Source organism: Dermacentor andersoni, chromosome 9 (assembly GCF_023375885.2).
Source record: "Dermacentor andersoni chromosome 9, qqDerAnde1_hic_scaffold, whole genome shotgun sequence".
Taxonomy (NCBI): Eukaryota; Metazoa; Arthropoda; class Arachnida; order Ixodida; family Ixodidae; genus Dermacentor; species Dermacentor andersoni.
The window spans coordinates 61,103,277-61,121,491 of NC_092822.1; the positions used below are offsets into that span (position 1 = coordinate 61,103,277).

At 42.3% G+C, this 18,215-nt stretch overlaps 1 protein-coding gene and 1 long non-coding RNA gene across 3 annotated transcripts in view; one reads left to right on the top strand and one right to left on the bottom strand.

Annotated features, from left to right (window-relative positions):
- LOC140213090 (uncharacterized) overlaps nt 1-18,215 on the top strand; it is a 269,839-nt gene that overhangs the window by 214,279 nt on the left and 37,345 nt on the right. The gene's annotated exons all lie outside the window — the stretch shown is intronic.
- The window catches only part of LOC126528104 (venom serine carboxypeptidase-like), a 33,710-nt gene continuing 16,560 nt past the window's right edge, over nt 1,066-18,215 (bottom strand). For both annotated transcript variants that reach the window (XM_050175973.2, XM_055069127.1), the window contains exons 2-5: nt 12,386-12,537; nt 7,004-7,187; nt 4,815-5,145; nt 1,066-2,010 (exon numbers count right to left, since the gene is read on the bottom strand). In XM_050175973.2, coding sequence (XP_050031930.2) covers nt 1,160-2,010; nt 4,815-5,145; nt 7,004-7,187; nt 12,386-12,444 — 1,425 coding nt within the window. In that variant the 5' untranslated portion in view covers nt 12,445-12,537 and the 3' untranslated portion in view covers nt 1,066-1,159. The remainder of the gene's footprint in view (nt 2,011-4,814; nt 5,146-7,003; nt 7,188-12,385; nt 12,538-18,215) is intronic.

Below are 18,215 nucleotides of genomic sequence, written 5' to 3' on the forward strand. Positions count from 1 at the left end.
CACGAGGAGAAGAGAAAACGGCGTTCGGTTTGAAATTTCAGCTTTCAGCGGGGCGTATAGCGATCTAATACCTTACAGACACGATCGTTATTGCGCATTGTATGCTGTGCGCTAGTTAGCTCAAAATGGCCAGACCTGGTGAGGGGTCCTTTAAAGTTATTTCAGAGCACGGTAAATAAACATGCTTTATTTATTTTACTTGCTTGCTTGCTTGCTTACTTGCTTACTTACTTACTTACTTACTTACTTACTTACTTACTTACTTACTTACTTACTTACATACTTACTTACATACTTACTTACTTACTTACTTACTTACTTACTTACTTACTTACTTACTTACTTACTTACTTACTTACTTACTTACTTGCTTACTTACTTACTTACTTACTTACTTACTTGCTTACTTGCTTACTTGCTTACTTACTTACTTACTTACTTACTTACTTACTTACTTACTTACTTACTTACTTACTTACTTTACTTTACTTTACTTTACTTTACTTTACTTTACTTTACTTTACTTTACTTTACTTACCCGCCGTGGTTGCTTTATGGCTATGATGTTGGGCTGCTAAGCAGTTGGTCACGGGATCGAATCCTGGCCGCATTTCACCGCATTTCGTTGGCGGCGAAATGCAAAACAGCTATGTACTTAGATTTAGGTGCACGTTAAAGAGCGAAATCCGTGGTCCAAATTATTCCGCAGTCACTGACTACGGCGTGCCTCATAATCAGATGGTGGTTTTGGCACGCGAAACCCCATGATTCTTTATTTGTTTGTTTCTTTATTGATTGATTGATTGACTGAGTGAGTGAGTGAGTGAGTGAGTGAGTGAGTGAGTGAGTGAGTGAGTGAGTGAGTGAGTGAGTGAGTGAGTGAGTGAGTGAGTGAGTGAGTGAGTGAGTGAGTGAGTGAGTGAGTGAGTGAGTGAGTGAGTGAGTATCCTTGTTTGCGTCTTCGTGGTAGTTTAAAACAAGCGTTGTTTCATATTTATGTCATCGAAAGAACGAACGAACAAATGTGAAGCAGCGGCAATAAGAAAGCACTACAAATGATAATTGACTGAATCACAAATGTGACGCTACTTTATTGAAATTATTTTTTCTCTATTGCTTTGTTGCATCCGCTGAAATATCTTTAAATTGAGTCAGGAGCTCAAGCAACTTGTGCTCCAGCGAAGCCTAGGGCTGAAGAAACACTTGCTTTAAGTTTGTCTTCTACAAATTGTGTAATCAAGTGGTAAGCTTCATCCGGTTTGTCTGCGGCACCGTAGTGACTCATTCCAAGCAGAACAATGTCCGTAAAGTTGGCTGCTTGCTTCATGAAGCCAGCGTAACCCATGTACGGGTTCCAAGTGGGTGGTCTCCAAGGAACGCGGGACGAGCTCTGATAATCTTCCGCGTGAGCCCATTTCAGCGTAGAAAAATAATCTCGCTGGTTGACGGCCGGGAAAAGTGCATCCAGTTGACCAGTGTAGAACAAAACCCTTGTTTCGTTCAACACACGTTGCGTGAGATTAGTAATATCTCTCAACCAGTCAGACGCAAACATAGCGATAAGGGTTTGGTTAGCGTATTGAAAAGTAGCGCCCTCTCCGACGTGAATTTGCCTCCTTAACATCGATGATGAGTTTAAGAAGACAAAGCACGCAAGCATATGAAATGGTCTCTCCGTATACAGAGGGCTCGCATGATCATTGTATGAGGTGAGATTTTGAAAAACGCTGGGTTGCTGTCTCGTAGGGTCAGCGAAAATTGTGCTTAGCAATACAAATGGAACTACAGTAATGTTTGTGCTTGTCAAGTTCTTCATGTACTGGAACCTCAGATCAAACTGCATACGCCCGTTTTCGTCCAGCATCGAGGCTTGGTAGAGAAATTCAGCCGAATTTGCCGTGTCCAGTACCGGGCCAAGGAATCCATTTCCCCCAATTATTCCCTTAAGTTTAAGGGGTAGCTGTTTGTTATCGGTTAGCAGCTGGTGGGCGATGGCAACAGAATACCTTGCTGTAAGAAAAAAGGCAAATCAGCATTAGAGTGACCTTGTCGCTGAAAGTTGACCTTTAGGCAATTCATCCCATGTCCGCCCATCTATTTGATCGTGAAAATATATAAAGTGTAAATTCCCACTACCTTTCACGTCTATTACGTGTCACCCCGTACAGAACCAAAAGCTTGCTATGGATATAATAAAGTAGGGTAATAATGCTTTTATCATACAGGGAGCATACGTATAGAGTGTCTCAGTTATCGTAAGGAAAGCACGGAAGCTGGGTAAAAAAAAAATGTTTGTTTTATCCAGCAGGCGTGCAAGAAGGTTTAGAAACGGAAGGATCATTCTACGCGAACGACTGTGTTCTGTTAGGAGACCAGTTGAGAAATTGGCGACATATTTAGTCAATGAACATCAATCAGTTAATTTAAAAATCATAAGCTACCCTGTAGTTGTTGCATTTGTCGAGATCTCAATTAGGTAGATGAACAACTTGCTTTCCCACTGAGACTGTTTGATGACGCTGCTACTATCCCGTGCACGCGGGTGCTAGTCACATGGTACTTGTCAGTTTTTTCGAACTTTCTCTCTTCACTTCAGAAAACGTACACACACAATGAAGACTTTGGTGAAAATTATTTTGATATATTCTACGATTCAGCTCTCCTTCGTAACTCCAGAACCATGTATATGCTATGAGCAAGTAAAGCTAACTGTTGAAGTTATAGGTTGGAGCGTTAATGCTCGCAGCTCTCAGTAATTATTGACTGAGGTGTTAGGCTTAGCTTGCTCTGTAGCGATAAAATGTTGGTATTTAGAAGCACTAACATGTGGCAACAACCAAAAGAAAGCGTTAAGGCACCGCTCTGTGAAACGTATCTTTCCAAACGTTTATATCGAATCTTTATGTTCCCTTTTTTTGTTCGAGAAGCCTGTAAACATATCTCCGAATATAAACTTTCATTTATCGTCCATGATCAGCTCTACGCCGCAACAGTATTCATTTGCTGTAAAAGAAGAATGCTGAAATAAAGTGAAATGAAAATGAAATGTATTGTCAATGATGGCACAAAGATACCACCACAAGATTGACAACACAAAAAATGTAATTTGGCCTGACAATTTTGCTTACAATTATGTGTGCCAACAACCTCAATAGCTCTGTTACCCGCACTCATTACTTGCATGATTTTTTGTCTGGAATACCAGCGGGCTCTGAGAAATTTCATGGTAGGAAACCAAGTTCGACTATCTGCAGCTTTCCCAATGATATGAAAACCTATTTAGATTGGCGTTTTGCCGAATTATCTAATGCACGACCATCCATCAAAATATTTGTTTGTATTATCTTAACGGGTTGTATAATCATGCTCCCTCTGGCCTTGATTGGCTTTATCTCGTTAACCTGCCACACATCCGTTTGTTCTCAAGAGTATCATTTGTCACAAGAATTACTAAAGGAAAGCTTTTTTCGATGACCTCAGTGGTGAAACAGGATGCTCACGAGCAAAGGCAGCTTTTAATTACTTTGGAGTTTTGAAGAGCTGCAAATAATAGAATGTTTCGTTTATTTTTTATAATGATGCGATGGTGGACGTTTCGCGAACTTTGAATGGGCGTCTCACAGTTAACTATTATTATGACGTCCATCATGTGCTAATATAAAGATTGCCGCGTCCCAATTTTGTTTATATATGAAAAAAAGCGCGTCTTATTTATTCTCGCTCATAACCCAGGCTATAGGTGCTCGGTTGCTTGCTGTTTTCCGACATATTTAAGTGCATGGTGTCGCCATGTCATTTTTAGGCTGTGAATGTCACTTGCTAGTTCAGGCGACATACATAATAATATCAGCGATATATGCTTTCCAGTTCAGCCATCCTGTGAAAATTTTTGCTTATTCTATGCTGAAGTGGCCGCTCAAGGCAGAAGCTTGGATGATTATTGAGCTAGGCTGGTCAGGAAGCGTACGGGTATATGCTTGGAATAGCGGCGCATATATATGCGCCGGTATACCAAACCATTAGGGTTCCTTGCTTATATTCCTCGATCAATTAGTAGCATTGTTTGCTCGCCTAGCGACAATGCTTGACTGGCACCAAGTGCCCAGCGTGTTAAATAAATTTATTAAAGTGTTGGACGTTCAACTACGTGGTGGTATAGCCTAAAATACATGTGCGACGAAGTCAGGCTGCTCCTTTATAGTGACAATCACCTCATATGAATCAATGTACAAATATACATATTTTTATCATTGTTAAGAAAAAAATTGAATCAGATCCTATTTTAAACATGTGATTGTTCTGCAGCAGTTTGTGCTATTTGGAGTTACCACGTCAAGACTGGCAATAACTGAAGCAACAAGATAATACGCAGCAATCAGAGCTTTATCAAGACATATCGATCTAGTAAGTACCATTCACACGCTAGCTGGACGGCGCAAGCGGTGACTTTTAGCGTAATATTTGCCTTCAGTAGTTACAGCCGGAAATTACGCAAGAAATAAACGTCATTTAAAGAAGATATGCTGCTGTCGAGCGTGCGTACACGATCCCCATTTTAAAATCGCGTGTTTGTGGCGTTAATGACTTGCGCAGTGTAAGCGGAATTCTGTACGCGCCTGGGGCTGTGCGAGCAAGACAAGCGGGCAAACTTTTGCCTAATCAACTACAATGCCCACATGTAAAAATAGCCACAGCCAAAAAAACAGAAGGAACAGAGTTTTGCGCAATATGCTGATTAGTGGTTGCTACTATCCACACGCATTTTCTTCTCTTGGTATTTCTCTACGCGGCTGAAAGGAGAAAGCCGTACAAACCTCCATAGGATTCTCCGGCGAGGTAGAAGTCCCGATCTTTGAATTCACTGAAGAGCTCCAAAAACTGCCTCATAAATTCCATCACGTGCTCAGTGATGTCTTCCAGCTTCGTCGAGTAACCAAGAGGGTTCGCCGTGACGCTGAAGCCAGTCCCAACTGGCACATCAAGGTAAATAACGCTCATGTTTTTTTGGAGCGTGTTAGACCTTAGTGAGAAGTTCGATATTGGATCGTAGGCAATAGGGCCATTTTCCAGGAACTGACCAAACAGTGACGACAGCCCTGGGCCACCTTGTGTCCACAGCAGGATTGGTGCATTACTCTTGTTCCCCTAGAGCGGCATATAAGGGTCGTTAAGTACAATTTGCGTTCTCTTTTTTTTAATTTTACAGTCATGTCAACAATTTTCTTTCCTTGCTGAACAGATAAAAAATACCTGACACATTTTAAAATGTTTATTACGCAAGTAACCTAACCCCTCTTTATTTTTAATTGGTGTGCTTGACTAAACAAATTTTCAAAATGAGTTTGTAAGAATATCCGGGAAAAACCTTTTAGAATGTTGAATCTAATATCAGATAATGTCTAATTTCTGAAAAATAGGAGATACCAAGTAGGTATGAAGTTAGCTTTTGAAAAAATTACCCTCTTTCCATTGCTTTATAAAACTACCTAATGCCGTTTGCTGTGAGGCGACCGCTTAACTGAGGAGCTGACGAAGTAAAAAAAAAAGAAAAGGAACGGCTTTTTAGTTTGAGTTGACACATTACTAGGGGTTTGCGAATAATGATTTTTGAGACCGAATCAAATATTATTCGAATATTGCCAGAAGTTAACTTCGGTCCAAATGCTAGATTCCGTCGAACCAATTTAGGTGAAGACTAATCGCCGTCAATGTCCACCGCTCCGACGTTGCCATTTCTTGTGGTGTACGTGTTCTCTTGGAGCTGTCGAAAGGCCGGTTGCCACAAGTGTTCCACCGTGTCGTGCATAATACGGTGAGTTGTCGCCATCTTTTTTTTTCTGGCTGCTGACAAATGACGGTTATACGTGCACACGGACGTATAAGAAATCAGGTATCGCCGACTTCGTCTCAACCATTCGGAACGCAGGACATTGCAGACCGTCAAGCCGTGCCCTCTGGACGAGCATAGCCGTCGTAAAAGACACGACTTCCGTGTGAAGCAACTGCACCCAGAAGTCTAAAGTCTATTTGGCTGCTTGAGCCCTTCCACTTGAGCCCGTACACCGCCGGCCGTCTTCAGCCCTTACTTGGACGTACAACGACTCACGCCCAAGAGTCAGCAGGAAGAAGAAAATATGACGTCAATTCAGCGCACTTACTGACTGACCACACCGGTGAACACTTCTGCCAACCAGCGTTTCTACAGCTTAGGCGGAACAAATTCCACCACGGCGGGCCTCTTAATCATATCGTGGGTTTGGGCATGTAAGACGCCCGAAATTATTTCATTTCTATATGGTGTCTGAAGAAGCGTCTGTTTATGGATCCTGCTCCTAAGTTCTTCAGCCGGGCACATCTTCGCGAAGTAAGGGTATGAACGCTTACCTTCTATAGCAGGCGCTATCTGCGCCCTGTCCGCACCCTAACTTACGCGGAATTTTCACGGAGTAAGGATTGGAGAGGGGCTTCACGTACCACCTTTAAAGCCTGGTTACTAAAAACGTGATACAGGGTTGGTGATGGGCAAAAGTACAGCCCCTGAAGTGATAACGTATCCGCGGTATAACGGTGAGCTAATCATGGCGCCGGCATGCGCAAAATACCGAGAAATTCACTTTACGTCGATAAGTCCTGGCCTAGGACTTTTGCATGGCCTATTTGCCATGAGTCACACTCTAAAAGATGTTTTGCCCCCTTTTGGGAGACGTCTTATCCCCAAATAGTAACCATAATCTAACTCTTGGGCCTTTCCTTTCTTCAGCGCACCCGGTACTTTGAGGTCACGAACGTACTGTGGCGTATCTGCATGACACCGCGTTCTCGACCGTAAAACAGCTAGCGCAGTGTTTTAAAGAAAGGAAACGCAACACGACGGATGACGATTATTGTTGGCGGACGGACAAGATATGCTCCAAAGGCGACAAAAAAAATCTTTTTTTTTTTATTGGAGCGCGCTGATTGGCATTAAAGAGACGAACAGTGGTAATAACGTGAAGCTACTTACCTCTGCGACTAAGAAGAGGAAGAAGAGACTGCTGTTATACGTGCTGTTCACAGTGATCAGTCCAGAGTATGCTGATACGTTCGCCATCTCTTGGAAAAGCTTCACTTGGCTCAAATTTTTTGCAGTTTCATATTCGCAGGCATTAATGTAAGGTGTCAGAAATAGAGGTGAGTTCTCGTCTGACCTAAACGAGATCAATTGTTTTTTTTTTCTCAGCTGGTGTTTCATTCAGAGCAAATGCACAATGATCTTAACACTCCGCGATTCAACATAAATCGAAAGATAGGAAAGTTATGTAGCGGTCTCTGCAAAGCCACTTGTCGCAGTAGCATCCGTGTACCGCAACCACGTATCTGTTATTGCGAATTTTTGAAAGCAAAGCTTCTTTTGTGAGCCCTGGCGGACTTTCCGGACCATTGCTACTAGCTGGGCGCTGCTGCCGCCTCGCCGAATGGCTCATAAGTAACAAATTATGCAAATTCCAACCAGATGTTGGAATTATAAAATATGAAGACGCCAAATAAACAGACACACACAAGAGTCCCGTTCTCTTCACTTGTGTGTGTCTGTTTATTTGGCGTCTTCATATTTTATAATGAACAGCTACCAACTAGCCCAACAAGAAGTGCTTTTCAGATGTTGGAATCTATGCAAAGCGGGGTAATTTTACATAATCTTCGTATATGGATCGCGAAATATTTCCAGCGAGATATCGACCGAACAATAGCCAGGCAGCCACGGCGAAACCCGGAAAGCCACAAAAAGAAAGCTTCGCTTTATAAAGTCAAGGTTTCGCCCGAAAAGCGAAGCACCGATTGCAATAGCAAGTTGCACATAACCACATAAGCACATAACCTATTCGCGTCTTATCAACTTATTCTCGAACAACCTCCCTCCCACCATTGACCACATGAAATTCACGAATCCTTCTTTTTAAAATACAAGGCAGAAAAAGCTTCGTTTTAAAAGTGAGTCCCAAAGCCTCATATTACTTTAAAGGTTCTAGAATGCTAAAACTGCGCTGTTAGCAAGAACCAGTGTACCTTTGTTTAGCGCCGTACTTTGTTAGAAATATGCCAGTGGAGCCCAAAAGTGACACTATCAATTCTAACACATTGCCATGAAAACTGCAATATGTGCGCATTACAGAAGTTACTATAGGGGAGCGTAGACCAAAGAAATCAATAAAGCTCATTTGCGCATCTAACCGCAGAGCGGTTATCAGTGCGTATGCTGCCTGATACAATAAACAACGCAATGTCATATCCCACGCTCCTGGAAAACATTCAGTGGAATTCAGTGCATTTTTAAGCAGAAGCCAAAACAGAAGGGTTACCCGCCATGGTTGCTCAGTAGCTATGGTGTTAGGCTGCGGAGCACGAGGTCGCGGGATCGAATCCCGGCCATGGCGGCCGCATTTCGATGGAGGCGAAAACACCCGTGTAATTAGATTTAGGCGCACGTTAAAAATCCCCAGGTGGTCGAAACTTCCGGAGTCCTCCACTACGGCATGCCTCATAATCAGAAAGTGGTTTTGGCACGTAAAACCCCATAATTTAAAACAGAAGGGTTATGCATCATTCATCCAGCATAAGGCGCACGCTGTACGCAGTGCTATTTATACACTGCCAAACAGAATAACCAAGGCAGACCCGGTCAAACGAACCTTGCTCAATGCGGCCTTTACTGAGAGAACTACGAAGAGGGAAAGGTAGGGATGTTAACCAAGAACGTGCCCAGCTGGCTACCCTACACTTGGGGAGGGGGAAGGGGTAGAATAGCTAAGGAGAGAAAAGAGATAATAGTCATTCACAGAGTCAGTCGCAGAGGAATCTCCGCTTTCAGAAGCGTTCGTAGAATCCAGTATCCGAAGTGCGGAAGGGTTTTGCAGCCTTTGGCATGTATAAATGCATAGATCATGGTCCAAGGATCTTTTCCTCTGATAGCGCTATATTATTTGACAGGTTGAGTGTCAAAGGATGGGCAGCGACACAGAAGGTGCTCAAGAGTCACACCGCACTCGCACGAATGGCACGCTATATATTTATGTATACACTGTTGGCAATCTCTACTGGGAATGAATAGTAAATGCGGCGCCCAACCACATGCGACACAGTTGTTACGCGACGGGAGAGTCCAGGCGGCGGGCGAAGTCGCAAGCTAGGGTCGAGAGGGTGCAAGCGTAAGTTGGTGAAACCCGGTAAATTCCATCGTAGAAGTGTCATTTGGCGAGCAAGGGCTTGAAGTTGCCGCGCAGCATTCGTTCTTGAGAGTGGTATATGAAGCCGCTGGTGTTTTTGATGATAATGGGTTAGACGAGCAGGTAGCGTACCAAACAAGGCACGCTGGTCATCGCGCGATCTAGAAAGGACACGACATCGTATTTCCTAGGTATTTCAACGACAGCGTAGAAGAACCAGCGCGTTCGGTCTTTACTGAGTTTGTCAGTACTCCTAGCACATTTTTTTAATGCTTTGGCTTTGTACAGATCATTTGACGGGTTCAGAATTCAAAGGGTGATGTGTTAAGTCCGGGAACTTCCAGGAGACATGCGACTGCGTGGGTTTGCAATATTGATACCTGTGTGGAAGATGCGTCCTTGTAGAATATTTGTAGCGGTTCGTAAAATTGAAATCCGTTAGCTGCAGCTACTCCGAAGCTAGAAATTCATAACATTTTCATCGACTGCATACACAAAAAAAAACAACTTAAAAATCAACATGGCAGGAAACAACAAATTTTACTGAGCAAAATAATAAAGCCACAGGTTGTGCGGGAACAGAGAGAAGGTTCTGTTCAATTAACATGCGCGCCACCTGTCTTCACAAGTGCACAGCACGCAGCACCTGACTGTGGTAGTAGAAATGTTCCCCGTAAAATCATTACGCACTCATCGCCTTCTGTTTGGTGCAGTAGATTAGTTCAAAATTTAAAGGCATTTTTCCCTAGAGCCCGTCAAGTAAAGAACATGGGTGCGAGGTTTCTTCGTCCTTCACTGCCACAGGTGAATTCGCCAACCAAGATTAAAAGAAACTATTATAGAAAAGAGCGCATGTGAAATGACGTGCTTGGTTGCATAGAGGCTGGAAGCATAGCAACTTTTGCTAATGCATGCATTATAATTTGCTCGATAACGTTATCAAATAAAGAGCTTGAACGTGTTTTCATGCGTTAAATTAAATACCTTTTAGCAATCGACCTTAAGAGATACGCTAATTGTCGTCTTTCTGCTAGTTACAGGTGTGGCCTGAAAGGTGTCCGCTTGAGGATGGTGTGCCTTTCCTTGCGCTGAACTTGCAACATACCCCTTCTGCGACTTTCTGAACTGTATAAGTGCGGCTGCGAAAACTTGAAAATTAGTACGTTGTTAAAAAGCTCCTATGATATGCCTCCTATGTCCGTGTAGTTGTAGCTGCGCCACAACAAATTTGAACATGTAGTCTGACACGGTGTCTACTAAGGTTCGTGCCCACCGGGAAACGATTTAGCTTGGCAGGTCCTATGTGAATACATGTAAACGGAGAAACTGTTTCTTTCGGCAACCAATGCCCTAGTTTTGATCAGGTTTGTCGCTAAGAGCAAATTTAAGATAAGGGAAGTATTGCAAGTGGCTTTCCAATTTGCACTCTGAATGTTTCATGAAACTTCAACATTACTAAATAAAAAAATATATTAGGTACAAAATCTAAAAATCTAAATGAGCACTAAAAATGATATCGCCATTCCGTCAGCACCTCATAACGCAACTACGGTGAACAAACGGACGTATTATAAACGGCTTGGAAAATTTAACTATTTTCTGGTAGAAGTTTTCAATACGCTTGTAAACACTAAAAAGTTATGTAAGCTGTGGATTCATGATAACACTTGTTCGTTTATGATGCCTTCAAATCTGCAGTTTACAGAGCTGGGATATGTATATAAAATGGAGAGTTATCTGTGAATATCATACCGCAATTTCCTAAACTTATCGATTTTCAGTAATTGATATAAAAAATGAAGTCGTAAAATAATGGTTTGCTGTCTACAGTTGCTTGAACTCAACTTTGAACAAACTTCACTCAAAGTGATCCAACGGTTGTCTCATCAGAGCATTTCAGCCTTTTACATGTATTTGAATACGAAAATTGGATTTGGCCATGAACAGTCTTGTAGTTATAGTGAGCTTCATCTTGATGCGTTCAAACCCTCAATGATGAACGAAATAATAATACGGTCACATAAGTGCGAGTGTATCAATAATATTTCAATTATTTTTTAAATTTTTCATCCGGGCCTAAATTATAAAACAGCTGTTTGGCAGCTTTCAAACTCGCTGTTTCAGTGACCTGAAAGAAGTTCAATCGACGCCTTAGATTCTTTACAAAGTTGTTTTCCCTGGAAAAGGAGGCCTCTCAATTTCGTGCTCTGTAACTGAAACGTTAGACGTCCAATTTGGATCGGATTCTTCGCAACAAAAATGAACGACACACTCGTGCGATTTGGCGCCAGGAGTGTAGAACTTATTTCCTCCAGACATTCTTAAAATAATGGCTGCTATCATAGATATAGGTTGCACTCATCGCCACTGTGACAAACTATTGCATTCTGCGCTGCAAATTTTCGCTATTAGTGACGAGATTTTCCTTCTAGTTTCTGACGATAAAAATTACAGCGATACAAAAGAACAACTGACATGGGAAGAAACGACCTAGCCAAGCGCTTTTTTCCGATTTCTTACCATGTGAGTTGTCTTCTCGTTTTGGGTTAACTTTCCTCGCCAGCAATGCAAAACCAACTATACCAACAATTAACCATTGTTTGCTTCTAAAATGGACATGGCTCGCGTTACATTTTCTGACTGCTCTACCTGGTGCATGAAATCATCGATCGGCAGTATTATCTTGTTTCGATTCTTATAAGTTATCCCCAATCAGCGTATGTTACATTAAATTTCAAAAATAATTATTGAAAAGGGACTATGCTTTTTCAAATGTGTTCGAGTAACTTGAATTACAAATTTGATTTGACATTATCAGATGCGTTACTAGAAAGCCGATGTAATTTGGCAAGGCGTAATATTTTTATTCTTGGGTGCACGCACGCTCTAAGTCGCTACTGAATTTAAGACAAACTTTTTTCAGTGATGATGCACTTTTTGGCCTTGGTGTATACGCAATAATTTTTATTCATTAGTATTTGGAGCTTTGAATTTGTATTAATCTTGTGTTACAAAAAAAATGTAAAATGTAACGACACTTTGACAGAGGCACACGTGCGTGACGCGAAGTTTGGTGACAGTCATTATAACAGCGGTTCCGTGTCTCTGTTTAGACAGATATCCTAAACTAGTCAAGAACACGGGCGCAAAACTCGAAATTAATAAATACATTTCATACTTACCCATGGACATATTGGAGACCAGCTGCGAGAACCACAAATATCCATACGGATGAATGCATAGTGCTTTCGTTTGACCGTTTATTGCCTAGTGCGGGCGCTTATTTGTTATGGTAGCGGCCTGCTGTGCGCCACCTTCTTAATTGGCCTGGTTCCTGCATGAAACGCAAGTTATTCTCAGTGTACGACTTTCAGTTTGGTGCCTCGCTTCACTACTCTTAATGCATGTGGCGTCAAGACACTTTGATGGTACGGGAAGTAACAACAGGCGTAAGAAAGTATAGCCTCACATAAGCCTTGATTCATTTCTTCTATCTATCGCGGACACGGCATGCACTGCTACACCCAGCACCGAGATCATCCTCGTGGCTGAACAGCTGCAATGGATCTTTAGTTCTCTTTTTTTTTTCAGCACGCCAGAACCATGTCGACCGCTTTTCCTAAAAAAAAAACAACACAGCTTCATACCTGGACACAAAGAAGTTTCGCGAAAATTAAGTTCAGTTCAATTTAACTTCGTTTCTTTCTCTTTATCTTAAATGAAAGGAATGAAGCACACACTAGGAGCTGCCATATTGAGTAGATGGATGAGCTGAATGTTCCCTCGACCCGACATCACAATTTATAAGACACAACAATCCAACAAGCAGCCTAATAACTCGATGCTCTCCTACCACAGCACCTGCTTTTTTTTTTCTATTCCCTTCGTGTTTTACGTACGCTGGTAAAACACTAATAACGGACGGAAATGTGGTCGCTCATTGCAATTTTACCCTGGTATTAATGTGCTGCTTGCTATTTTTGTGTGATCAACTTAATTTTATAGTTTTATTTCCTGTTGATCTTTTTTGTTTTGTTTCCTACTTGTATCTACACACTTTGACGTGTGCCATCTTGTGTAACGTCCTCAAATCCTTAGTGTGCAAAAGATGGAACTGCTTGCCATGAAGGAATAATAGTCCTTCTTCAGTTTTGATCGCATTTTTTTAGCAAACAACACAAATAACGGGACACAGAAAAGCGACACACGACACAGGCGCTGACTTCCAACAAGTAAGTTTATTTCGCGAGCGCAGAATATATAGGCAGAGAAGCAATAGTAAAAACATAAATTGCATGAAAACACGAGAAGAATGACTTGAGATTGCATGTGGGCTGAGATCGGTTAAGTTTGCAGATATGCGATTTCCTTGTCTAATAGCTGGATGAATGGTGAACTGATGCATGAAGGGCCACGTTGGGTGATGGCAAATGCTTCGATAATTTCACGCGCGCGTTGGTCAGCGTGCTTTTGGATAACAGTGACTTTTTTATAATTGGGGACGCATTTAAACGACCTGCAATGCAGACCAACGTTGCTGCTGTAATTTTGTTTTATGTTGGCGTGCTCCCGGAGGCGATCAATTAGGCAGCGTAGGAGCGCTCTGTCCTACGTAGGAGCGCTCGCACTTCAAGGGTATTTCGTAAACGACTCTTGTGATGCAGCTGGTGAGGGGCTCCTGATGCTTCTTGTCGCAACCTTTTTTGTGGGGGTTGTCTTCTCTGACCCTTCTGCATAAGGTTTTCAGCTTTCCTGTGGCTGAATAAACAACTGACACGCCCGCTTTTCCCGCAGCCTTTTTCAATCTGTGGGACACCCCATGCACATAGGGAATGATAGCCGTCTTAGAATTATTAATCTCGGTTTCGCGTATCTTCTTTCTTTGGTGCATTTCCGCTAACATGTATTCTGCTAGCTGTACCAGGAGAACGCTCGGAAAACCAGCCCACAAAAGCCGCTATGTCTGTCATTCAAAGGCCATTTCAATTTCGTGTACGCATGATCTTTTCAGTGCATTACGGAAGGCGGCTTTTGCGATTTCCCTCTTCACTAACCTTGAGTGAGCCGACGAAAAATGCAAGAGGCGTTTTGCTGAGCAGAGTTCATGCCATAAGCATACATGTTCTTTCTCGCGAAGTCCGCGAGTCTTACCTAATCTGTAAGTTTAACACCGTGTCATCTGGCATTAACGAAAGCACAAGCACACTAACCAGTGTGCCTATACCAAGCATCCTTGACATTAGCCGTGACGCCTTATCTATGCTATGAGACGCAGCTTTGTTTCAAGAACCCTCTATTATTATGGTCTTTTTTTTCGCTGTTGCGTCAACTATGTGTCACATAATGTCCATAGTCTGCACACGACACTATTCCACCTTACGCATGCGAATAAAAGCCCTGGTCTTTCATCCTGCTTGCTATGACGACTACTGAGCAGTGCGCTTCACCTGCACCCTGAATGTACTATCGCGTGGTGCCTTGTTATCTCCATGTTTCTTTTTATTGTATTATTTTTTATTGTTGATATCAAGTGGTTTACATTGTAATATTGAGTAAACGAACGATTTATTTCTGCACTGTGCGCCACGTGTGTGGTATCGCTATCGCCAGTGGGATCTCTATAATTGTGTTGTTTTTTCTTGTTGTGGTTATTGCGTAAAACTTTATCTGATGTATCGCGGGTTTATAAGGAAGCCCAAATACATGTGTATGTTACTGTGACATAGGCTGGTCTACCAGCCGAAACGTCAGTCAAATATACCGTGCTTATTCAACGTAGGTCGTACTCTTTTTCTTCATTATATATATATATATATATATATATATATATATATATATATATATATATATATATATGTACAAGGGAACTTAAGAATTGCTTTTATTGGCACCGCTGCAACGACTTTAGTGAGGTTTGTTGCACTTAAAAGAAAAAAAGTTGAAATCCAATGACACTAAAACAGATTTGTATTTAGGCCCGATTTCTTCCAAACCTTGTTGAAGATTACAAAAATAATAAACTACAATGTTTTCGTATGGGAAGACATGGCGAAGGCGGGGGATAGAAATTCAAGATGATGAGCAAAACGAGAACAAGGTAAAAGCGGGAGCCAAGGTTTCGACAAGTGGACTTGTCCTTTTCAAGCCGACGTATGCTTTCCTTGGCAAAGTACACATAGTTGGGGTTATACTAAAAGGGACAGGGAGTAAGGCGGGTGGGCAAGGCCACTATCGAGGGCGTGTTAGCGGCGAGGGTGTAGAAGAAACGCGTGCTATTCAACGTCGGCGGAAGGATGTGAGAAGGCGCCGTGTGACAGCCGGTTGACGTGTCACCGACTGACACATGACCAGTGATACAGCCGTGTGTCAGGTGGGCTTGTGTTTTTTTGTAGAAGGTGCGTGGATGGCGGGGGGAGGGGGGGTATAACGGCAGAGAGTTCATATTTTGAGGAAAAGGGCATCATGTGTGCGAAAAGTTTGAAGGTTGTAGGTGAATTATGTGTTTTATTGTATTTACTGAATAATTGCCTTTTTCTAATTTAATCCCTTACGCAAGGCATGTAGTACCTTTTTCCCATTCTCCTCGGTCAAGTATGCTAGACAAAGTTTCTGTATTTCGTTGAAGTAGAAAGTCCGTTGTTAGTGACGAACGATCGTCACAACCATCACCAGCAGCAACCTATTTTTATGTCCACAGTAGGACGAAGGCCTCTCCCTGCGATCTCCAATCACCCCTGTCCTACGCCAACCGATTCCAACTAGCGCCTGCGAATTTCCTAATTTTATCGCCCCACCTGGTCTTCTGCCATCAGCGACTGTGCTTTCCCTCTCTTGGTACCCATTCTGTAACCCTAGTGGTTCGACGGTTATCTAACCTGCGCATTCTATTTCCTGCCCAGCTCAACTTTTTTCCTTATGTAAATTAGAATATCGGGTATACCCGTTTGTCCTCTGTTCCAAACATGCTTAATGTGTGTAGGCAAATTACATCCTTTGTAGAAAATTATCACTTTAGGCGTTACAGAGGGTCTAACTGCTATTATTCTCAATTTTTTTAGACTTCTAAACCATCTGCACCAGATACGGACTTCACTTTCTGTGAAATAAGGTGGTTGTTGAGTGCAATGAGTGCCGTAATTTTTATGTTTCTGGTCTAATTAGGAGTGTTAGCTATCATTACTGAACCGTCATTTTCTTTTTCACGCGTCATTTGAGGCTCGTCTTGCGTCCTTTGTGAACAAAACGAGGCAGTTTCTTTATGTATGGTGGCAGTAAAGGCAACGCAATAGGGGTCAAATAGGGAAAGTTCAAAGCGGTTGGTTAATAGGGCATAAACAATATTTAACTTAAGCAAGTGCTCTGGAATGTTATGTGTGATTCTCATCAGTAGCACAGAACTAAAAATGCAACCGAGATCAAATTCAACGTCAATGGATAAAACGCTCATGCGAATTTCTATGCTAAATTAAATGCGCGTTGATGAAATATACTCAATGTAAAATATTCCTTAACCAAGCGTTAGAAAGTGTGATATGGCCGATGTCAGCTCTGCTTTTCAATGTACTGATATAACTGTAGGCTGCACAAGGTATATCATTCGTGAAACGTCGGGTACGTAATGCATGGTCTGTACATTGTGTGACAAATGTTTCAGATTCCTGGCCGAATGAGAAGCATTGCGAATGATTATGAACTTTCGTTTTTTTTTTCTATTTACATGTACTATATGACGTTCTTAACTGGCTTCTGCGGTGTACTCAGTTAATTGAACGAGGCACCTTGTTTATATTTGGGGGAAGGAAGTAAGGTGAACGTTATGACCAATGTGTAGGGAAAGTTCGAAATCTGGGGACTAATTACGGTCTTTGCAGTAAAATATCTGTGCAAACGACATCATTATCATCATCAGCAGCAGCAGCAGCAGCAGCAGCCTATTTTATGTCCACTGCAGGACGAAGGCATCTCCCTGCGATCTCCAATTACCCCTGTCCTGCGCCAACCAATTCGAACTAGCACTCGCAAATTTCCTAATTTTGTCGAGCCACCTAGTCTTCTGCCGTCCTCTACTGCGCTTCCCTTCTCCTGGTATCCATTCTGTCACCCTACTGGTACAACGGTTATCTACTCTGCGGATAACATGACCTGCCCAGGGGCACCTTTTTTTCTTAATGTCTATTAGAACATCGTCTATACCAGTTTGCTCTCTGATCCAAACCGCTCTCTTTCTGTCTCTTAAAGTTATGCCTAGTATTCTTCGTTCCATCGCTCTTTGCGCGGTCCTTAACTTGTTCTCAAGCTTCTTTGTCAGTCTCCAAGTCTCTGCCCCATATGTCAGCACCGGTAAAATGCACTGATTGTATACCTTCCTTTTCAATGATAACGGTATGCTCCCAGTCAGGTGCTCACGATGTTTGCCGCATGCGATCCAACCCATTTTTATTCTTCTGTGAATTTCCTTCTCATGGTCAGGGCTCCCTTTGTTTAGTTGACCAAGGTAAACGTGCCCCTTCACAAACTCTAGAGGATGACTTGTGATCTTGACCTGTTGTTCCTTTGCCCGGTTATTTATCATTATCTTTGTCTTCGGCATAATAAACTTCAACCCCGCTCTTACACTCTCCCAGTTAAGGTCCTCGATCATTTCTTGTAACTCGTCCGTAGTGTTGCAGAATAGAACAATGTAATCGGCAAACTGAAGGTTGTTGAGTTATTCGCCGTCGATCCTTACTCTTAAACCTTCCCAGTTTAATAGCCTGAATACTTCTTCCAAGCACGCATTGGAGCGATTGTGTCCCCTTGTGTGACCCCTTTCTTTATAGGTGTCTTCCTATTTTTCTTGTGTAGAATTATGGTGGCTGTGGAATCTCTGTGGATATTTTCCAGGTTATTTACGTAAGCGGTCTGTACTCATTGGTTACGCAATGCCTCGATGGCTGCTGGTATCTCTACTGAATCAAATACTTTTTCGGAATCTCTGAAAGCCATATAGAGAGGCTCATTGTACTTGGCGGA